Source organism: Pundamilia nyererei, unplaced genomic scaffold (genome assembly GCF_000239375.1).
Source record: "Pundamilia nyererei isolate P.nyererei 1_Seehausen unplaced genomic scaffold, PunNye1.0 scaffold00010, whole genome shotgun sequence".
NCBI lineage: Eukaryota > Metazoa > Chordata > Actinopteri > Cichliformes > Cichlidae > Pundamilia > Pundamilia nyererei.
This window is the reverse complement of record NW_005187411.1, coordinates 43,835-67,533: the sequence shown is the minus strand read 5'-3', so window position 1 is coordinate 67,533 and position 23,699 is coordinate 43,835. Positions and strand designations below refer to the sequence as shown.

At 40.4% G+C, this 23,699-nt stretch overlaps 2 protein-coding genes across 2 annotated transcripts in view; both read right to left on the bottom strand.

The window, feature by feature from the left end:
* Positions 1-3,945: 3,945 nt before the first annotated feature.
* Positions 3,946-15,011, bottom strand: diras1b (DIRAS family, GTP-binding RAS-like 1b). The gene is made up of 3 exons (XM_005723664.1): positions 14,837-15,011; positions 5,707-6,047; positions 3,946-5,431 (listed from the first exon to the last, which is right to left on the bottom strand). The coding sequence occupies exons 2-3, from the start codon at positions 6,013-6,015 to the stop codon at positions 5,144-5,146; spliced, it is 597 nt and encodes a 198-aa protein (XP_005723721.1). The 5' UTR covers positions 6,016-6,047; positions 14,837-15,011; the 3' UTR covers positions 3,946-5,143.
* Positions 15,012-17,462: 2,451 nt separating this feature from the next.
* The window catches only part of zgc:101744 (Receptor expression-enhancing protein 6-like), an 8,791-nt gene continuing 2,554 nt past the window's right edge, over positions 17,463-23,699 (bottom strand). The window contains exons 3-6 of the mRNA XM_005723665.1: positions 21,059-21,152; positions 18,996-19,134; positions 18,334-18,502; positions 17,463-18,109 (exon numbers count right to left, since the gene is read on the bottom strand). Coding sequence (XP_005723722.1) covers positions 18,072-18,109; positions 18,334-18,502; positions 18,996-19,134; positions 21,059-21,152 — 440 coding nt within the window. The 3' untranslated portion in view covers positions 17,463-18,071. The remainder of the gene's footprint in view (positions 18,110-18,333; positions 18,503-18,995; positions 19,135-21,058; positions 21,153-23,699) is intronic.

Genomic DNA, 23,699 nt, shown 5'->3' with positions numbered 1-23,699 from the left:
CCATAAATGTTGCAGAGGAATTTATTTTAAAAATACAAAGATGATTCACAGTTTGTGTCCTTGTTCTCATGCTGGCTGGAACACCAATAGGGACCATGCAGGAATGAAGGGCCAGAGCGACTCGATAGTACCAAACTACGTTACCCACAAAGTCTAGGCTAAATTCCCCGCCGTATACTGCTCATTAGGATCTGAGGCAATCAGATGAAATGTAAAGGGGTGAGCCTGAGTGATTGGCAGGAAGAGTGGGAGTTCTTTTGTATTTTGATCCTCCGGTACCGATTTCCTTTAGCTCCTGTGACATGAAGCCCTGCTGGACAGGAGCACAACCTGCCCCTCGCTGGTAACAAAAAGCCTGGTGTGTCAGAAAACCACAGCTTTTCTTGAGTATAAAGGTTTAACTTAGTGCTCGTTCTCTAAGCTTCACATGGTCTGAGGTTTCCCTTGCAGCCACAGAAGAACAAATCCGAACCCCACTCCCTTTATTGTATGAGACTCCTCAGCAAGATGAACAGAAAGTACCCTGTGACCTCACTGGTGGCAAACAACTCAAGTAAACTTTACCTGGTCCTACACAAAAATCTGTGCCACCAATGTAGTTATCTATGGAGGCCCAAACTATAGCTGTTACTAGGCAATAAGTATATTTGATGTCATAAAATAAGTAATCATACCAACAATATTAAGACTAAATGTGTAATTTAACCATGAAAATATCATCGTACAAGCAACATTTTAATGAAAATACCTGCAGCATTTTTTAATTAAAGAAGAGTGTGGAATTGCAAAAATTATTCTAAATTTAAAATATCCACCAAGTTCCACAATTTCATGGTTCAATTACATCTTTCTGCATCCAGTCGTATGATTATTCATTTTATAACTTATCATTTAGTCACCTTTAACATAGCTGGTCTCCATAGAGTTCCTCCTTTAAAGCCAGTGCTTCTCTTGCTACAGCATACAAAAAAAAAAAAAAGCCCAACGTAAAGCTTTCACGTGAAGAAAACTTTAACTGTCCTACTTCTGATTGGAGGTTTTGACTATACAAAGAATGCGCAGGAGACTGCGCGCTCCCACCACGGCATCCTTTATCTGCACGCTCTCCCTTCGCTTCTCTGAAACCTTTGAACAATATTTACAGCTATCTACAATCAGATGCGAGGAGGGTTGGTTTTCAGTAAGTGCAAACGGCAAGCAAAAACACACAGAATGAATATGAAAACGGCTCACAATTTATGCGGATTTATGCAGAAGTAACGCTAACAGAGGTACAACAGCGGAAAACAGCCAGAGAGCAAATGATGTTTCACTGACAAGGCCTGTGTGAATGTAATATGTGTGTATGTGTGTGTGTGTGCAACCGAGGGCATGCAGTCATTCTATTTCAGCTCCATGCCTGATTTATATACTAGTGTGTGTGCGTATAGGGGGTGTGTGTTGTGCAGGATGACTCATGCAGAATGTGTAGGCACTCTCCACGGGAAAGCTGCAAACATCTGACAGACACTTCATGAGATTGTACAACAGCAGCAACAACACAAGCACGCGCACATACACACCCGTGCAGGCCGGAGTGAATTAACGTGAAAACAATATATATAAATAAGGTGGATGAATGTGCATGTACATGAATGCACTCCCGGTTAAACACACAGAACAGGGAATATGGTTCATGGATAAATGAGATGAGACACGCCATGGAGGGACAGGGGCAGAAGTGTCTGTCCTGATTCTTGCGAGCACTTAACTCACACAATCCACAAACTCAATAGCTCACACACTCCACAAGCACAACGTCTTCTTTCAACGGCTCCCACATGAAAGCTCGAACGATTCTTATACAGGCCACGGCTAGTGCAGTTGAACTTCATATATTTGCTCTATGTCTATTAATAGCACAGGCCCCTGTTGTCCATAGTGCTCTCTCACGCTGCCTCATTGTTGTTTTTCCTTCCCTGTTGTATCATATTCCATGCAGGAACATGAACAATGACAGTCTCCTGTTAACGTCAGCAGAACAGCAGTTTGCACAAACATGCGCACACAATCTGGCAACCAGACGTGTCAAGCTGATATCTATGCAGCGTGTGCACCACTGCCGGTGGCTTTGCGTCAGACCAGAAAAGAACTCGGTCTGAAAGTCATTGCAGGCGATTTTTAAGGTTTTCTTTTTCAAATTTTAGCTCGTCAAATGGCCACAACCCGTAGATTGCACTCTATCTATATAGAGCAGGTTAAAAATAAATGAATTAATAAAAAAGAAAGAAAGAAAAGAAAGTGATTAAAATACAACTTATATATCTGTTTTACACATCTTGTTTTTGGAATTTAAACAGATTTTCAAAAAAGAAAATAAGAGAGTACAAGTGAGCATCCCTGGCATCTAACAAGTAAAGGGTATGTTTACAATATAAATGTTTGGGTTTAACAGGACCTCACATTAGTGCAAAGTACAACACAGTAATAACAACAGATTCATTCAGCTTTCAAAATAAACAGAAAAACAAAATTACAGCCTGGAGTGGAACTTTTAGTTACATATTCACATTTTGCTAGTGCTATCTGATTGATAGATCTGAAGAGTGGATGCGTCAAATACAATAGATCATGAGTATCGTTATTAAGCCGTATATTACAGTACATAGCAACACCAAACCTTCTACTGTAACAACATTTCCCAGAAAGACAGTGGGTACAGTATTTCTTTACATGGGTAACATCTTACTTGAAGCTCTTGTGAACATTTCGCTGAATTTCCATCTGCTTATCTACACGTCTGAAATCATTTTATAGTGGTTTGTGGGCATGAATGATAAAGGTAGGACATTTTACACGGTGCTTATGAATGAGGCGTCGCTGATTAATAAGCAAGTCTTCAAGTTAAATGTTACCCTAAAGTGCCCAGTTGTTGATCCTGCTGCACACATAAAGACAGAGAAGGAGACAGACGAGACTAGTTGCTGTGCTTATTCTCTTTTTTCTTCCTTTTTTCTTGAGAAATGAACACACAGTTAAAAGGGGTTATCATCTGTGTCTTTGGGTTTAACAGTACAGGAGCAGATTATCCGCCACGCTAATTGTTGTCAAAACCGCCTGAGAGATGGAGAAAAGCAGACAAATAATCTGACCCCTCATCGTCGTCCCACAACCTGTGATCCTGTGGGGGTGGTGTGGGGGTTGATGTTACATAACGTTTACGCTCTTTGTGTCCACAGCTAACCGGTCACATCACGATACCCTGTTGTTCAGCAGAACCACAACCTCATTGTGCCAAGAACCAGACAAAATAAAGCGCCATACATCAAGACAGAGAGCTACCTGTGACCATGCTACCTATGCAAATCCATGTTCAGGACTGTTGAATGAAAGCTAAGGATGGAAACTGCACACAAATACAATAAAAGAACAAACAAAAAAAATAGAATTAGATATGTTGGAAAAAAGTATTGTGCTTTTGGCTGCTCTGTATACACTGTGTACAATTTTAGAGGTCCTACATGAAAAAAAGGGTATATATATTAAATATATATATATATATATGCACTTTGGACATACAGCACAACAGAGATAATTATTAATACACATGTAGGTGGAAACATGGCAAATAAAATTGTGTATGGTGATATAAAGTGCAATGTGAGGGCATTTAGGCTGAGTGAGCCCTGTTCTTCTTCATGTACTCAGTCAACGATGTTACTCAGATTGACTATCAGAGAGCTAAATGTGTGTGTGTTTCTTTTCTTTTTGCATGGATGCATCATGTGCGTGTTGTGTCTGCACATCTCTGTGACCCATTCTGTTTCCTGATGCCTGGAGTTACAGGTGATGAGTGTACGGAGATGCATCAGGGTGCACTGGACAATCTGCATGGAGCTTTAAAGATCCACCCTCCTCCTTTTCTCCCCTGTGTGCTTTTTGTTAAAGAAGATGTGTTTAAATGTAACTTTATAAGAGCATCATAAAGAAAACTAGAAAAAAAAAAGGCAAAAAGAGAAACTCTCACATGAAAAGTGCCAAAGCAAACTGACATCCTCAGAACCAAAAGTTCTCTTTCATCTTACCAGCTTGGCAATGATTATCTAAGTGTATTAACCTCGTAGGCAAGGCAGACTCGTATTTCTGTTTCATGTTTTAATGAGAGTCCAGCTTCCTTTCAGCCAGAGTTATTCTACACTTGATGAGAGTCTTAAAAGGATTGTTGCGTCGTATCAATGGCATGCGTGAAGCCCCTGCCGCTGGATGTTTCTCCACATCAGATGAGGACATTTCGAGGGTTCATAGATGACCTTTTACCATAAGCATTTGGGGGATAAGCGCAAAGAAGTGTTTTTATATGACGATGGCAATTGAAAATTGAGCTTCAGAGCATCAAACTTGAGTCAACATCATATACTAGTTGGGGCTGAGGATGTGCAGACTGGATGGAATATATCTAAATATCCCATATTTATATACATCAAAGTCCTTGGGGGTGTGGCTGGGTGATCTGTTTTTTTGCTGTGATGCTTCATGCTAGCAGTGTCAAACTTTTGAGTCCTCTTTGTACTAGCATGATAGACACCTCAGTCACTTACAACAGGGTCTCTACCAGATGAGTGAGCTTTGGAACTCGCTTACTTGTACATTACATTTCTCTACAGTCGATATAATAGAGGTTATGAAAAAGATGAGAAGGGTGAAGTGTGAGCTGAGCAGGGAGGTGCAGAAGTGAGAGAAGATATCTAAGATTTTGCACTGATCAGAAACCTTTTGCGTTTTTATGGACTTCTGGTCTTCGTGGTCAGTACTCTCACCCAAGTTCTCGAAGAGTGCTCCATCCAGGTTTTTGTGACACTTGGAGGATACAAAGTCCACACCCCTGCCATTTCTGTATTCATCTGTGTCACACACTACTTGTCATCTCAATCCCACTCACCTGTTTCCCCGTTAAGGATGTGCATGGATTTATGCTCCGAACTGAAACGTTTCCTGTATGTAAGTTGTGTTTGTGAGGAGCGTGTCGATGATGAGAACCCCGCTGCCGTCAAAAACCTTGTTGCTCTGTATGATGCGTTTGGTGTCTGGCGTCCTCCTTCTTTACTTCTCCGTATTTCATCTCCCTCTCTCTCCTCCACCTCCCTTTCCTTTCCTCTCTTGGATTTTACATCACGCTGCATTTGCCCTTCAGTCTCTCGGCACGGGATTGCTTCCCAGAGCGCTTGCCGTCGATGTTGAGGCTCATGTTCCTCTTCTTGTCCAGGTTGAGCAGCTCTTGAAAGAGCTCGGTTACGTTGTGGTTGGTCTTAGCTGATGTCTCCATGAAGGCGCACTTCCACTGGTTGGCCTGGGCCTCTCCGTCCTTGGTTTCCACCTCTCGCTGGGTCTCATCACTTTTATTTCCCACAAGCATGATTGGGATAGCCTCAACATTGCCCTTTATAGCCAGGACCTGCAAAGGCAAGCAAATGGATTTGATTTGTTATTTTCTGGGAATTTTGCTTGTCGTTTTAGCACCCAAAGAGAATACATCATTACAAATGAAAGTGTTTGTGGTTTAGACATCACCAGTGACAAAGTTGAGGAACTAATGCAATACAGATTACCCCAGACAGCATCTTTACTTTTGCTCTTTATATTTAGTACAATGCAGAAAAACGTTTCAGTATAAAAGCCCAGCGCGATTAAACAAGCTTAGCCATCCAAAGACACACAAACACTCCTCACCTGTTGGTAAATGGGTTTGAGCTCCTCCAGGGACTGTCTGCTTGTGATCGAGTAGACCAGGATGAAGGCGTGGCCTTTAGAGATGGAAAGGCGCTGCATGGCAGGGAACTGGTGACTGCCTGTTGTGTCTGTGATCTGGAGGGTGCACACGCTCTTGTCACAGCTGATCACCTGGCGATAGGTGTCCTCCACCGTGGGGATGTAGGTGTCCCTGAATGTGCCTTTCACAAAGCGCAGAACCAGGGAGCTCTTCCCCACTCCCCCAGCACCGAACACCACCACACGATAGTCGTTGCTCTGTTCTGGCATTCTGTCCCCTCGGGTTTAAGATAGTCTTACACCTGTGAGATTAGGAAAGGGAACATGAGAAGATAAGATTCTAAGAGAAAATCTGGAGCTTTTGTTTAATGAAGCAGAACAAGAGGAGTATATGCTGGCAGAACTTAACCTCAGGCCAGTGGGTTTTAAAACACTCCATCTTTCGTGGTCTGACTATGAGCCAGAATACAAATTAGAGAAGATGAGTTTGGTGATGATCCAAGTGTTTCACCTCATGCAGACATTTCCCTAATCAATACCCTTCGCATAGTCACGGTTCTTCAGTTTCAGCCCCAAAAACAATCCCGCATTTTCTAATTAATCATCAAGCCAACATAGAAGCCTCAAAGAACAAAACACTGCGCATGGCTAACACCGATCACTGTGCCTACCACTAATATGGATCCAAACAGAGTGAGTCAGAGCAACTAAAGCCATCATAGGGTCTACCTTACAAATTAAGCAGCTCGAGGCAACTGTTGTTGTGATTTGGTGCTGTACAAATACAAGTGAATTGAATTAAAAGTAAAAAGATGAAAACCAGTTGTCCAGTTGTGTGTGAAGGGTAAACACAGAAATCTATTTGAGAAAATAGATGGACTATTGGATTTGAATTCACCAGTTGGCTAAACACATCACAAAGGCACACTGATTCACGCCAAACTGGCTTCAGCGTTACACCTGTCAGTGTTACATTTGCAGCTTTGCTGCTGCAAGTGGCCAGTGCTTGTTAGGTTGTTTTATTGGTATTAAAAATTTGAAAAGAGTCCAGGTTTAGTGTTTGCTTTACAAAACAACACAAAGCTCAGGGCTTTAAAGAAAGTGTTGCATTGCATAATTCACAGCAGATTTCATCCTCGGTCATCAAACTAAAAATGCTAAATCCACACTGTGTGATATCAGATTATATATATCAGGTAATAAAGATAACATGCAAATGAACACAACTAACTGAAAAAGCCCAGTTTGTAGACAGCAGCAGCACAGCGCTGTGAAAGACTCTACAATTAATCACTCCTAACATTACCTGCTGCAGCTCATGCATATGCATCTAAACAATGTTCTCGCACAGAATCTACTACTATCTTTGTGAGAGCTTGCGCTGTCTGCACATGATTGCACATCGTATCTGTTGCATTATTTATCCGCTTTGGTGCTAAACGTGCTTTAATGTTCCGTAATAAGATATTCTATCAGCTGTGATCATGCTGCTCTCTAAGCTGCAGTCATAATGAAAACAGTAAATCGACATCAATACCATATGGAATAAGTGGATTTCTGTCATGCTTGCACTGCAGGAACCCACTATTGATGGCAGGGTGCCTGTAATTGCTTTGCTGGGTTCTAGATAATATCAGTCCACGAGTTTGAAATAAATGAGGATTTGGGGAGTGCCTCTTGAATTTTATAGACCGTCTCTCAGCTGTAAGCATGTGTGATGTATAAGACTGCTTCATAGCTTGCTGAGAACACCACCACAGTTTAATTTTCAGGTGAGCCTGTGGCTACTGTTTTACTCGGGTCTGGAAGAAGCAGAAAATCTTCCCTAATGGCTCTCTTGATACTTCAGAAGGGTGATAAACTTGAAACTGCATTTTTTAGATAGAGGGATGCATGACTGAAGTTTAACCTCTTGGGACTTCAAGTCTGTCGTATTTCTCTTTCAGACCGTGGCTGCGGTAATGAAAACATGTGCAGTGAGGGTCATGTTAACCTTTACAACTCTTAAGTGCAACATAACTACAAGGCGCTGCTGTAAAATTGCCAGAAACAATAGTCATCTACAGTGCCTTACTCTTAGCTTTAATGAGGCAGTCAGTGATGAAAAAAAGGTAACACTTTAAAAATTGCCATGTAGCTGTCAAAGCTGCACAGTGATTTTTGCATAACCTGCTTAATTACAGACACACACCTAAGCAGGAATGATGCCTCAACATAGTTTAAAAAGCCAATTTCTAAGTGAATTTATTTTGGCCTTCTTGGATGTAATTTGGCATCTAGAGAGGATTAATTGTTTATTACAGTTAATTCTTGAGACAATGCTGCCGTCTTTAAAGCTGCTACAGTTTATATTTCTCCTACTGGTGGTTAAAATGGCTGTTTATACAACACACAACTCTGCAGTCCATCTCAGATCTGCAAAGCATTTTAGCATCTTCATCTATCTTTTAACTCATTATGTAAAACTGGCATGAGTGTTGCAGTACAGTCTGGCTTCCTGCTCTAATCTGTGCAGTATGTGGTGGCAGCAGGCACCAAATGGCAGACTGACAATGTTCGCACCTATCTGGTGAACACAGTGGAGCATTTAGCTCCTGGGGGAATCTGATATTTCCCTCTGGAGCTGGTAGAGACCAAAACAAAAACAGTGTAAATATTTGACTTGCATTTGACTTTGCTTTGTTTTCATTTTGTTTTGCTGCCTCCAAGAGGCCCGAAACAGAAAACACCCCAACGGTTTAACTCAAACACGTTACATAGAGCTAATCTCACAGTGAGTCGGAAATGCCATTTAAATACAGAACCAAGGAGTCATCTGCAAACTGTGGAATGATAATCAAAGTATACAGTTTGGTTAGTGCAGCAGTGTTTCTAGAGCTCAGCAACGTGAAGAGTATAGTATTATTATTACAGGGAGAAAATATGGTGACTGCTGCAAAAATAGGACCCAAGTTACTAGTTTCTGGTAATAAACCAGATCTAGTTTTAATGAAATACTGCAGCAAACACCATCACAAAAATCCACAAAGATCCACACTCAGCCACCTATCTAGACAAAGCCACACAGACTGGTATGATGTCTTTGATTTGAAGCTGATATATCAGTGCATCTGATACATGCATGCTCTGATAAACTCTTAAATATTCTCTTTACTTATCCGCAACTTTAGCCTTTCTTTGAGCTGCTACCTAAACTTCCTCTTGCTGATCTGTCACTCCCCAGGTCTCCATGGTGTTTGATCAATAAACTAAAGCCGCTCCGGTTTTAATCGATGGGGCCCAGTCTCTTTGGGCCCCGTCAGTCTGTTGTCCTGCCGCGGTTGGTGTCTGTTTGGTTTCTTTGGATGTGGATTTTAGCTCTGTGACAAAGATCCTGCTCATCAAAACCTCCCCCACTTTTCACCTGAGCTATAATTATCTCTCTCCCTCCCTCTGTCAGCAACTATAACTACACACACAGGTGCAACCTCACAGTGGCACACATACTGTACTTCTGCTCCTTCACCATTTGTCCTTGATACCAGGCTTTTGAGATTTATGACACTCTTCCCAAACGCAAGTAGTCTCTCTCCTTTCCCCCATCCTCTTCTCTGGTTTTATTTGAAATGAGAGGACTGCAGTTCTTTAATGAATTAATGGTATACTATAAATGCATCTGCATCAGTGCAGCCAAACTCCATTAGCAGATAGCATTTGGCACAGACCAAGGAGGCCTCTGCTCTTCTCCGCCAGAAAATAGCTGCAACGCAGCCTTCTCCACTCGTTTATTTCACAGAGCGAGCAAGGAAATGTCACCTTTAACAAAAATATGCACATAATTTCCCTCAAGAGAGCCACTTATGCAGCGGCACAAAGGAAGCGCATTAACCAACATCAAACACAATGCCATTCAACAGATCAAGAGCGTGATTAAATAGACACCCACAAAGCGGTCCCATGGTATCTTGTAGAGAAAGGATTTTAATCAGGCTGTGCATAGTGGAATGCTGAGAATACACCGCTATTTGGCAATGAGTGTTTTACAGGATCAACAGATTATCAGCCTGAAATATTTTGTCTTTTTCTGGCCACAGTGAAACCTACACAAAGTTTCTTAAGCTCTCAGCCTGTCAGTTGCTGTATGAATGCGTGTGTGCGTCATGTGTGTCTGCCTCTGTGCAGTGAAGCAGAAGATTCCCTGTTCTCGGTGCACACATCAGCTCAGGTCTTTTCAAAAGTGTGTATGTATGTGTGTGTTTTGCCACGGGATGTAATCTGTGCTCTTGGCGAGGCAATTTTTAGACACGGGTGTTTTCATTAGGTTTGAGCAGACAGTAGAGGTTCGATTTATAAATTTTGATTCAGTCTCACACATTCAGGCACGCCGTCGCCGCTTCTGCTTCGCCACACTCACACCTGCTAAAACACACACATGGAAAGCCTGCAAAATGTGTTTATCTTAGAGTCTCTGTTGGATTTCATTTACAGCTCTTGAATGTGAAAACTCATCTCCATAAGTTTCCTAAAAAGAGACTGACGAAGCTGCATATTTTTGTCACCTTTACTGTCCGTGTGTGCGTCTGTTGGAGTATGATGACGCACAGACAGGGCATCCATAGAAGTTAAAATATTATGTGTGGTGCTTTGCACAGAATTAAGAATATGCAGTTTTCTCTATTTACTTTCTGGATTATTATCCCCTGATACAGCTACTGTCCTTCCAGTGAATCCAAACACTGATTCTTCTGATTCTGTTGGATGAAAAAAGGCCACTTTAGTTAGATGACGGTGCATTTTTGAAGTTAGGAGACTAGGTTGGAGAATTCTGATATTAGCTGTTGAGAGTTAGATGAAAATAACAATACCTTTCTCAGGGTAAGCTACAGCCAGAAGCCAGTTTGCTCAGCACAAAGACTGAAAATGAGAGAAGACAGTTAGCCTGACTCCATCTAAGTTTGGAGAGTTATTTGGCCAAGCCAAGAAAAAAAGGCTTACGTAGTTTTTGTGCAATTTACGCAAACATAGTAAATTTTGTGACCTCCGGCAAAAGCCAGGCTTGCAGTTTTCTCTGCTTGTAGGCTTTGTTTTAAATGAACTGCCTCCTGGCTCCAGTTTTATATTCAATGGACACTTCTAAGTTTGGCATTAATGTTCCTATCTAGTTCTTGTCAGGAAAGCAAGTAAGTAGTTCCCCGTATGAAAGTATGTGGTTGTAAAAAACTTTTACTGTTTAAGTGAAAATTTGTTTTAACCCCGTAATGCCTGAACCATGAAATAATTGCCAAAAATTTCTGTTTGACCCCCCCCCCCCAAAAAAAAAAACAAACAAAACCAAGTTATTGAACAGTTATTGAACTGTCTGACATATATGTGGATTTTAATTTGTGTTGATGTCCTTACATTTGGCACTTTGTGTAATTTATTGCTTATAAAATTATTGTGCAATTTATGCATATTTTTCAGGGGGGAAAAAAACTCACAAAACTCATGTATCACAAATGATACAGATGGTAATTGATAAAGTTCAGTTTAGACTCAATGCAAATGATTTATGTATGACTACAGGTATCACCCCTGTCAGTCTATACTGTGACTGGGCAGACGGCACCGTTCGTGCATGGAGCGTGTGTGCTACACTGTCCAAGAGATTGAACGCCCTGTGGTCTTGGCTTAGTAGCTAATCATTGAGCTTAACCTCCTCTGTGCTTGTGGCCAGCTCTGCATTGACCCAATTCCCAGGACTTAAGTTACCAGCAGTCTCTGCATAAGACTACACGTACCCTGAGGCCCTCTGATATCCCCGGAGCATCTCTTTGATTCAGTGTGAACTGACACTAACATAGAGCCACGGGAACATCAGCTCAGCCACAAAACTGTAAAGGTCTGCCTGTGTGTAGTTCAAAAAGGACTCATCAGAGCACCCAAATTTCTCACCTTGGCATAAGTTCATCAAGGTGGGGTGCACTGTACAGACCTGTTCTGAGTGAGTAGGAAAGGGAATAAAAATGCTCAGATGCTTTATTACCGACCAACATGACTACTTTAACTATCCAAAGTCAGAATATCATTAGAAGAGGTCATTAAAATAACCCTAGATTTCACAGAAACATTTAAAATACAAATAATGAAAAATATTTTTTCAGAAGTTTTAAGAAAACACATATACACTTACAGTGTCTGGATTATTGCACATAGCAGTTTTATGGTGATAGCCTCACACATAAGCCAAAGAGCTTTGCATTTTGAGAGATGATAAGCATTCCTTTAAGCTGCCATACTACTATGACTGATTTGGTAATGGTTGTGATTAACATAAACACCCCTCTACCTGCACTTTCTCCTTAATATATCTAAATGTGCACTTTTAAAAAGAATTTAAGAGGAAAATGTTTCCCTCTCAGGGTGATTCATTCCTGAGCTGTAACCAGCATTTGTAATCTTAATCATGCTGTTGCTATGCAGCACTTTTACACACATTTCTGTGTAATTAGTCTTTGAGTGTTTACTTGTGCTGAGTATTAGTGTGACCGGGGGAACCCATGGATTGCTCCGTCTGGCCTCTTTGTAAAACCCTGTTAATACATCAGCCTGGCAATCTGGGAGACACACAGGCACCTGGCTAATCGCACAGCAATTCAGCCGAGGAAAAAATAAAGAAACTGAGATTCTGACTCTGTGACAAAACACTTAAGCTCGTTTTCAAAGCTGCCATAATGTGCACAGGTTTATTTTTTTCAAGAAAGACTATTTTTAGACACAGTAAAGGCCCTGACCTGACTGAAGCACTAACTGCAGACCGGTGGAGTGTGCTGCAGAATCCTGCCTGCAGTGACAGATGGTGACAGGGTTGGTAGTTTTGGATTGGCTCCATGGTTTCTACTGGCAAGATCAACCGAACATAGTTTTTTTTCCCCTTTTCTTTCTCTTTTTTATAAGTAGCTGATCCAGGTTTGATAACAACGCAGATGGTTAAAGGAGGAAACAACACAGGCTTTCCAGTCCAGACTGCTTGTGATGCTGACATGACGCAGTTGAGATTATAAGAAACTGACCTTTAACTTTTCCTCATCTAAAACCTCAAATTGTAGAAAAATATATGTCTTTTTAGGAGCGTTGAAGATGGATGGCATTGAAAGGCTGAGAAAAAAGTGTAATCAAAATATTGGTTATACTACAGGTTGCAGTGTGCTTAAATGACCATGGCAGCTATTCTGGGCCATGATTAGTTATTCACAAGACTCACAAGACTCACAAGGCAGTTCTGCTTAATGATATTAATAAGTAAGACTATATAAATCTTTTAGCTGAGCTTATGCTTTCAGAAGAGCTAAAATGCTTTAGCATTGATCTTTTCCAATATTAAAGAAGACACTATGCCATATATAGTTCAGAGGTACTCAGCGGGGATGGTGCATTTGACCAGACTTGTGCTGTCAAAGCAACAGACAGACTATAAATGAGCAGGTGAAGATAAAGCCTCTGCTGCCACGTTTTCTTTCATAATATGTCGCTTGCTGATTTCTCAATGAAGCTTCAAATGTTATATTTTATAGATTTTTTCTAGTTTCATGTAATGACCATTTCATAAAATGGTAAATTTAAGACACCACAGAAGGGTTCAAATGTGATGAAAAAGATGCCTAAAATGATTCATAATTGATCTTTTAATTAGCTGTAAACTGTTCACTGAGAATACATATGCTTTCTGAAAAACTAGTTCAAATTCTCACTGTTTCATTCACTGACAAATGGCAGCCATCCAGCACACAGCAACCACACACAGGCCCCAGTCCATGGATGAAACATTACACAATAGTAGTAGAGAGGGTTTTTTTTTTCTGAATAAACTTTCTTTACTCAGATTTTATCAGCTAACAACCTTCCTGTCATCCAGTTGTTTCTGGATCTTTTAGGTTTTTATGGATTTTTTTTCACATTAGACTTATGTTTTTACTGGTGCTTTATCATCATCATCATCACCACTGAGTATCCACTCCCATACTCATCTCAAACATCATCACCTTCATAAACTCGCTTTGGTTTTGCTTGTTACCACTGAATCACTTCTTTGTCCTGTTTCAGCAGAGAGACATGTTCTTATGCAACTGAACCGTGGCCATTCAAGAGAGACAGACAGGCAGGCAGACAGGCAGGACACTCCCCCTACATGTCCACTTTTCCTCCAATGCTTTAATGCAGTCTGCATCTCTAACTACTCTCAACCACACACTTTAAAGCTTACTCACAGGATTTACTGCCATACATCTCTGCTCTCCTCTCCATCTCTCTCTCTCACACACACACACACATACAATCATGACTGGCAGTGTTAAACTCATACAGGAAGTTCACATATATGCGTGCGAGCACGCACCCACGCGCCGGCGCACGGGGGACCTAAATGATTCACAGCTCCTTTACATTTCACGGTGGATCTCCTTTCCAGTCTTGAAATCCACAACTAAGATCACAGATCCAGGGGGGGAGCACAAATGCAGATGGAGGATTAACTGTAGCATTTGCCACAGAAATCGAGCTTTATTCGTCACGCTGGCGTCATTAGTGTATGTGCATTAATGTTGACGTGCATTCTCCGCCTCGATTGTAGTCAGGAAGCGGTGGCGGGAGAGGGCTTGGCGTGGTTCCGCAGATTTGTGCGCAACGCCATTACAGACCACCCTACTCTGCGTGGTTCATTCATAAATACCGGAGGATCGCCATCTCGCAGTGCTGCCATCATTTCGCAGTCGCAGCGAGCCCCCTCCTCCCAACCCTCTCCCTCTCACCTCCCTTACTCCTCAAAGCAATATGACAACCCCAATACCTTCATATATTTGCCCTCCCTCTCCTGCTTACTGCCAATATGGCTGTACGAGGATACAGGCAGTAGTTTGCAACTGACACGACCGAGGTTAGCGAGCAGAAATGTAACTTGTGATACAACAGCGGCGAGATGGATGCAGAAAGTGAGATTTGCTGTCCCGGGTTGGCCGTGAGCAGCAGGAATCGTGTGCGCATAACAGTCAGCCAGCCAGAAGGACCGCGGTTACGCCACTGAATACCAACATCTGATCTCTATGTAAGATGTGGAGGCTGAGGAGCATCTCGATACCTGATCGTGAAGAACGGCTCCGCTTCTGGCTCGTCCTTGGTTCGGAAGGATGAAAGACAAACGCCGAAAGCGTCTTAGAGCATTTTACTCGTTTCATGTAGAGCTCATGCCGTCCGATTCCCAACACCACCACAGCAGACTCTCTCTCTCCCTCTCTCTATTTCTTTCTCTGTCAGTCTCTCCCTCTCTCTTTCTCGCACATAGGACGTGGGAGGTGCTATGCTCTCTCCCTTTTCTATCCACACTTGATTTTCTTTCGGTTCATACACTTCCTAGTGGTTGGATGCCAGCAAAATAAGTTCTTTTAAAACGTCTTCCTCTTAAAAATATTCTGTGAAGGCTGGATGTGTGGGAATCTGATTAAATGTAATCAACCACCTGCCCCCCAAAATGGAAAGAAATTGCACTGAAATATATGAATAAAGAATATATCACTGCATAGAGATACATATGGATCAATGCATATAATATATTTTTAATAGCTGGAGTGGTCACCAATAGACTCATTGGTGACCACTAAGCAACAAATCATATTTAAGTTAATGGGTGAAAGGCAATTTATGGTCAAAAATATAAACCAACAAGGGCCCCATTTCTTTCAAAACGTCTCAGCCACAGACAAATATATTGTAGCCTTCAGACATCCCCAGGGCCATGGCAGACTTGTGGCATTTCCCGTTGACTTGGGGCCGCATAAATGAAAAACTGCAGACTGCTGAAGTCCTGAGATGGAAATTGCAAGATGAAAAATGTCAGACTGGATTTATTAGGCCAGGGTTTTCATTTAATATTCGGCTGGCATCGACACAAAGAATCCTTAACATAAGCTAACATTTAACATAAGCTATGCAAAGATTACATCCAAATCAGTCCTGTATCACTTAGAGAAAAGGTATGTGAAGCTGGCATATTAAGTCAGTGATGTTATAGAGCTAGCTGTAATGGAACCAAATATATTTAAAGTGACACGGAAAGATTTTAATGAAAAAGAAAATCCCGTGTTCGATGCCGTTTCAGCACCACGGACAGAGACCCCTTTGTGTTTCAGCACCGTGGAGAGCGCCGTGAACGCATGAATGCAGTAGACTGGTGTGTATAATACAAAGCTAACCAGAGCGTGGAGAATGGAAAAATGAATGACGTGATGACAAACACGCATCGATATAACAGTAAGTCTAAATAAATCATCAACCCATGTCAATATCCGCTTGACAGTGTCAGGTAACATCACAGCTAAGTGTGAATAAGCATCTACTTCACGGTAATATAGGTCCAAGGCCAAGTCAGACCAAGCCTTGTTTTGAGCTGTGGTGTCTGTACGTGACGGTCTCGCTGTATGACTCACCAACTCCATCTGCAAGGTCTTGTCTTTGTCCCCCTCTGTCGGTAAGAAGGGGAACTACAGATGCTTTGGGAGAGCGGGGAGAAGCAGATCCATACGTGCGTGGTTCTTTCAAGCAGCATCGATTGGGGAGAGGAGATAATGAGGAAAACACCAGGGAGGAGGAGGAGGTGGTTTAAACAGAAGACAAGACCAAACCAAAAAACTAAAACAAGACTTCAAAACAATCAGACCTGCCTACAAGTGTGTGAAGATGTTGACATTTATGGCACATTTTCATTAGTACTTTCTACCTGCATGCAGCAATGCAAACAGGAGTAAGTTAGTATACCAGTAAGCGAAAGCTTTAACCTTCTAGTGGAGCTACGTGACAAATAATTCACATTTATGATTTTTTTGCGAAAACACAAAGGTGGTTGAGAAAGATTCGTGAATGTACAACACATGCTTTGTCTCCTTCCGTTTAGCTCTTCTTCCACTGTCCTAAGCCATTACAGCCCTCACACTCAATAAAAAGCCTTTTCTCAAACCACACAGCAACAAAGTGCAATAACCGGTGTCTGGGTCCCATTTCTGTTAAATCAATAACCCATCGGCTGAGGGACTACACAACAACAAAACACCCAACAGGCACATCTTCACAGGAGCCATTTCCAGATGGGTTCCTTCCTTTCTCCCTGAGGTGGAGTGTGGCCACCGCACTGGCTCCATCCACCATTTCCAAAGAATTATATCCAGCGCACAATCACAAAGGAACTTCCATTCAGAGCTCCTCAAGCGTGAATAAAAAGGAAAACACAAATTATTGCGTGGGTGGTTTGGCTATCTGAAAGCTGGTAAATGTACTACAGGGGACAGGTCAAAAGATCAAGTAATAAAAAGACTGTGACAGTGGTATTTTCCTTGCAACAAACCCTAAAATAAAAACATTAAATAACATTTCCTGTGACCTCTGATCTGAAATTACACTATAAGTTATTATACACAAATGAGAAACTGGTAAACATGTGTAAATCTTAGGTAGGTATACGCCAGTTTTAAAATTACTGCAGATAAAATTCTATATTAAAAAAAGATATATACTGCTGTAAAGACCAAAATCCTCACCGGGTACAGATCCAGTGGCACAATTTCCTCGATTCACTACCTCTGCTAAAAAAAATAAATTAAATAAAAATCACTGTTGCGTGAATGTTGCAATCCAGAACAAATAAAATCCCATTTGGCACTATGTGAAGTGATTGGAAAAGGGATTCTCAAAGAAACAGATAGTAAAGACAGACGCAGGGGTCCAGTTTTATTGCTTCATCATTACAAGGTGATAAATTAAGACATCAAAAAACATAGAAGTCAAGTTAAAGACTGAGAACCTTCATAACAAGCTTTAAATTCTGCTTTGCACAAACAAAAATAAAGCTTGTAAAAGCAAGAAGACATCAATGACCCAAGTGTTCCAGTTTTGATTGTCAATTTAAAAAAAAAAAGAGAGAAAAAAAGAACACATCTTAGGGTAACCTGCTTTTATAACTATACTGTTATTCAACCTTGGTTTTCTGTCACTAGTGGCTCAGTTAGACAACACTGCCGACATGCCCACAGAGTACTTGAAGGTATAAAACTGTATTTTTCTTTTATGTTAACATATTTTGTCACACTAAAACAAACAAAAAGAAAAGCTCACAAAACAGGTCACAGTTTCACCGATTGCCTTAGCAGTACCAACAGGAGTAAACTGATGTAGAAGTAAAAATGGCTTTATTTATTTTAGAAGTGTGACACTTCCATGATGTGAAGAGAGGATGGAAACCAGTCACCAGAGTGTCATAGAAGGAGGAGTAGGACAATCCAATAGTGAAATCACATATTTCCTGTCACTCAGCTTTCCCATGTTTCTTACTGGTCCTTTTCGTGGTTGAGGGCCCGGTTAACAGCTGATGAAAAATACAGGGAAGGACAAAACAGAACAGAAAAAAAAAAACAATAATATTTTATAGAAAATACATGAAAAATATAAGACTGCTGTATATGAGGATATATTCTGACAGTGTGAAACTGTGTGGTCATGCACAAGTTTGTCTGGTGTATTAATGTGTTGCTGCGATACATGCAGAGTATAAACGTGGCTGTACTTGCATGTACACTGTGAAGGGCTCACCCTCCTTTGTGACGGTCTCAGTTATGTTCTTAGCCTTGGCACTCAGATCGCTGACCATACTCTCCATGGTGGCCTGGTGTTTCAGAAAAAATGGTCTGATCACGCGCTTGTACAGGATTTCGGAGCCGTTCCACGTTACTGGAGCCATACACCATATGAGGAACAAACACTGTAAAAAGAGCAAATTTTCTGTTATAATAAAAGGGAGAGCTATACATTTTATGAATATAATATAATGAAATGATAATGAAGGGTTATACATTTGTTGATTGAAGTTCAATCAACAAATGTATACTGGGATTAAGGTTTTCAATATAAACATAGTGTTTTAATGAAGGTGAGCCAAAATCGTCATAACAATAAGACCACAGTGTTTCATCAGTATGGTGGCTTTTTGTTTCCATTATGTCATATTATTATTGTTATTATTTTTTTTGGTAAAAGCATTTCTGCATAGTGCAGTCTTTATTTAGCAGTTACACAAAATATCCACAAGAGGGTGGTGTTGGCTACTGTAAAAGAAAAGCCATCTGCCCTTATGTAATTCAAGACAGTATGACTATCTATGGCATGACAGTGTGAGCAGACTTGGGCCAGTGTCAGCTGCATACAGTGATAATGTACAATATAACCACAAAAACCATATTAAAATGTCAGCCTACCTTGCCAGCATAGTAAAAGGGGAACCAGAAGAGGAAGATGTCAGAGAAGAACTCAACAACGCTGAAGAGTCCGTAAACAACCCAGTAGGTGAGCCACTGTGTGTCATCCTCCTTAATATTGCTCTCGATGGCCTTAATACTGAATGGAGAGGAGAACAAGAGACTGATGAGGTCATGACATCCATGGTACATTAACATTAAAAGTCTAAACTCTAAACCTGATAAGATGATATTATGCGAATGTGACAATTAGCAGCACTGTACAACAAGAAATTCACGAAAGGAGAGGGTCAATATTCTGCAAAGCTACATGAACTATAGGGGAAAAAACCCCCAAAACATTTAGAGACACTGTCTCAAGTTGCCCTTTCCCAAACACAGAGCTGGAGATGAATTCACTACTGGAAGCAGCTTCATTTAGTCCAGAATGCTGCCAGAAGCAGAAGGTACATACGATGACCACTTGAAAACCACAAATTCAACTATTATCTGTGCTTCTCTCCCATCAGTGCAAATCACTGCACATCACTTTGTATTAGAGAGCTGATAAAGACTGTTTAACTCCATCAGACATTTACGTTCTTACATGCAGCTCTGTTAGTTTCTACAAACATTTGTGGCTGTAGTACAGGTGGTCTCATGGGGACGTGCATGATGTGATTTGGTGAGCTGAAAGTTGGTCAACAGTATGAATATCAGAATTTATGCCAATATGTACACTGAATGAGTTACTGCCCACCGTATCATCCCACACCAAAATTCTTCTATGTAAAAATAAATTCTTTAGCAAAGTTAGACAAACCTATTTTCCAATGTAGCCTTTTTTAGTAAAGCTTTTTCTTTTCCCGCATTATTGTCTTATTGAGCTTCAGTTACACAAAGAAACAATCCTGTAGGAAAGAAAATCAGATAGAAAAACCTAATTTTACAGCCAGTAAAAAGTAAAGAAATTACAATGCCCCATACATGCTTCAACATAGACACAAGCATGCAAGCAATGCATGTTTACACTGATTTAATCTAACCCAGCCATCAGCGTCGCCTGCAGAACAGCAACCGGTGCCTTATGCGCTGGTCATGAATCAAACATTTCATTTGGGGTTAAATGTTTGATTTTTGGGTGGGGGGAAATGTTACGATTCGATGTTGTCAGTGTTTTGTTGTAGGCGTGACTGTTATGTGTTTCCTGTTTTACTTTGAAGGTCTGTCTTATCTCAGTGTGTTCAGTTTACGCTTCCTCGTCTCGTCAGTTCTGATTTGCCCCAGCTGTGTTTCCCTCCTGTTGTCCATTCCCTGATTGCTCCCTCTATGTATTTAAGTAAAAAGTAAGTAAGTAAAATTTATTTATATAGCGCTTTTCACAGATAAAAATCACAAAGTGCTTTACAACACAGAAAATGGGAATATAAAAACAATATAACAGTAAATAAAACAATGTAAAACAATAAAACTATAAAAACAGCATAAGAAGAAATTAATCAAATGCTTTTCTAAATAAAAATTTAAGCCCTGTGTTTCAGTTTGTCAAGGTCGCGATCTCCCCCGTGTTGTAAATAGTTGTCGTATATAGATGTAAATAGTTGTCGATACTTTTTCTCACTGCAGCAGCTTAGTAGGCGTGAGAAGCCATTTTTCCTTGAGAGCAGGGAGTGTGGGGGCATTTCTCCTTATTTTTATTTTTCTTATGTTGCACGCCAGTTTTCCCTGGGTTGGGGTGTAACACTTTTCATAATAACACTGAAAGAATAGGAAATGGTCAGCAATCTCTAAAAGTCTGTTAAATACAAGAGGCAAAATAGACTTTTGTCATGTTCTTTTTTTCATGTAACGGCAGGTAAAGCACTAGGCTTATCAAGGATATTTAATGATTAACAATGCAGCATGCCACTAAAACACATCAGTAACACAGATATAAACTGGTATTATCAGACTGACTACCTTGAAAAAGCCATAATTAGTATTAGTAATAGCAGTCTTGGGTTGGGCTGACATTGAACTTTGGATTCTAAAAGAAGTGTTCATATATTAGAGTGGACATTTTTTTGAACAGATGTCATACATACGAGAAATATGCTGGATAGACAAATCCAATCAGGTTGCAGAGTAGTGAGGCTCCATATCCAAACAGAAGATATATCGCAACAAAACTCAGGAATCCTGCAGAGAGAGAAACACGAGAGGCGGCAGTGAGCTGAGAGCAGACGGCGCGACAGGAGTGTGAGGTTATCCAGTTACTTTACAAACACTTCTAATGTCAAGCTACATTACTGTGTGTCTCACAGCAGGATATGAGGAAAACACAGTACCAGGATCAGGAGGAGCACTGAACACACACCAAACACTGATATTAATGCAGCCAAAACAAGAGTGGATTTTTTAAAAATACATTTCAAAGCTCATTAAGCCACATGAAAGTATAAACTTCAAGCCTACACACCTCAGGCATGATCGACTCCACAACACCACAGGTTTTATGCAACATAAAATAATATGTTTATGATAGTGTGTAGTATGTGAAACTACAATTCAATCACTATCTTAAAAACATGACTTCCCAATTCAGTGTGTATACTTTGTGTCTAAGGAAACAGACTGACTTTGAGTGGAAATGACTCAAGTTCCTTATTTATTGACTGGCACGAAATTACTCTCTGCCATGCTAAAAAGTAAATACGGTATATGGATAATATAATATGGTCTAGAACACAGCATTAAGGCATGATATAGCCATGAATAAAGATAATAAACATGTAACTGAAAAACCAGAAATACTACAGAACTGCCAACTGGTAACTTTGAATTCAATTAACAAACAGCAGATACACACTACAGTTTAGCATGCAAAGGTTTACCTACCAATTTCTGTCACATACTCAAGATTTTCCCAATAATATTTCTTCAGCTTTTTTAACACTGAGTTTTAAATAACATCTTATCAAAATTTCGTAGGAACTCTATTCATGTAAACCTGAAAAAACAAGCCAAGTGGGGTCACCTCTCATCCCTGTAACATATTTATATGTGCACTTGCAATATTTTTAATCATAAAAATATTTGCTACCACAAAATTGCCAAGAAAACAAACGAGGAATATTGGGACACTGCTTGTAGCCCAGTTACTGCTTACTAAATACATTAATAATACTATATCCCTGCTACGGATCTCTGCGGGGATGAACGGGTGGTAGCTTTCAGAGGCAGGTGGAGTTTCCAGCAATGCAGAGTTGATTAACACACAGAGAGTCAGTATAAAATGTAACTAAGGTGACTCCGTTGCGAGTTGATGTAAAACTGAACAAAAACAAATATTGTGTAATCTCCAAGGTACTGTAGATGTCAGTACTTCAATATACTATTAAAATTTATGCAAAACTCAACTGTTCATTTAAATTCAGCTAATATAAAAGGTCATACATTATCAAAAGCACTAAAAGCATATGATCCTGTTGTAACCATTGCCTGCTCTTTACATCTCATTTGTTTGTCACAGCTCATATACAAATATCTGTGCTGATCCCAGCCTATCCAGCTCACGCCCTCTGTCTCTCTCTCTCCCTAATGAAGACCAAACTGGAAGAACCGGTTGACAGCGAAGACCCCAGGCTAGGTTACAGACAATGGCCAGTGTAAATAAACACACCAGCTGCAGCACAAAGCACTAACAGCATATGGTAATTTTCAAACCAATGTGCCAGCAATAAAGAAAATGCTTTTTTCCCCCCACTAGATTTTGACAGCTTACATAGAGTCATTACTTCATAACCCTGAAATGTAATAGTTAAGAAACTGGATAAATAATGAAACCACAACTGCTTCATTTTTATTATAGCAGTAAATAATAGGACAAAGAAACTCATGGAGTTCTCTTGGACAATGATTGTGTATCTATATTCATTAACATCTTTGTTGTGGAACAACTGAAAATGTGCACAGAAGTCATTGCATAGATGTGTGATCTTGTGATGAATGACTCAAAAGTATTTTTTACATAATTTTTGAAGGTCAGCTAAAAATCCAGTTTGACTTAATTTCAAATGATGACAAAGACCCATTGTTATGAGTACAGTGGGTGAGGGGTGGAAGTTGGCTTTAAAAACATGAAGTTTACGCACAACTACTAACACCCAGTCAACTGGCTGCACACAGCTGACTTGAGGCATCTCTACTCCAGTCAGCACATTAGTATTCACACTTCAGAGTGTTGCAGGAGTCAGCATGAACTTGAGATGTCTCTCAGCTAAACAGCACACAGTTGCAAAGCTTGGTTCTTGAACTAGCTCAGATCAAAGTGAAGTCCAGTACATTAAAGTGAGCAATCAGAAAAGAATTTATTGTACTCAAGTGTTTTTCAGTGTACAACACATTTTTACCCCAAAATGTGGACGTAATATCAAGTAAGCATTATAACGGCACTTACAAATTGGCCAGATGCTAAGCAGATATTTCTGCAAACAGGACAGGGCATGGTATAATTTGGCTGCTCTGTACGGTTCTATTAATTAATTATAGGGTAGAGACAGGCAGAAGTGTTTACATACAGTCCAGAGTATTTGTTTTGCAATTCAGTCTGCTGGAGGGTGTGGGAAAACAAAACAAAACATGGATGTACTTGCATGTAGATCTAAAACAGAAAGACTGACTGACAGCAACTGTCTGTGCAAGCGGTTGTTTTATTTATATATTTTTTATATATATATATATATA

What these genes read in the sequence shown, in the direction of transcription:
- diras1b (XM_005723664.1), bottom strand. Translation starts at nt 6,015, where the DNA reads ATGCCAGAACAGAGCAACGACTATCGTGTGGTGGTGTTCGGTGCTGGG. An exon ending in TCAAACCCATTTACCAACAG is followed by an intron (nt 5,432 to 5,706) that starts GTGAGGAGTGTT and finishes TTGCCTTTGCAG; the next exon opens with GTCCTGGCTATAAAGGGCAA.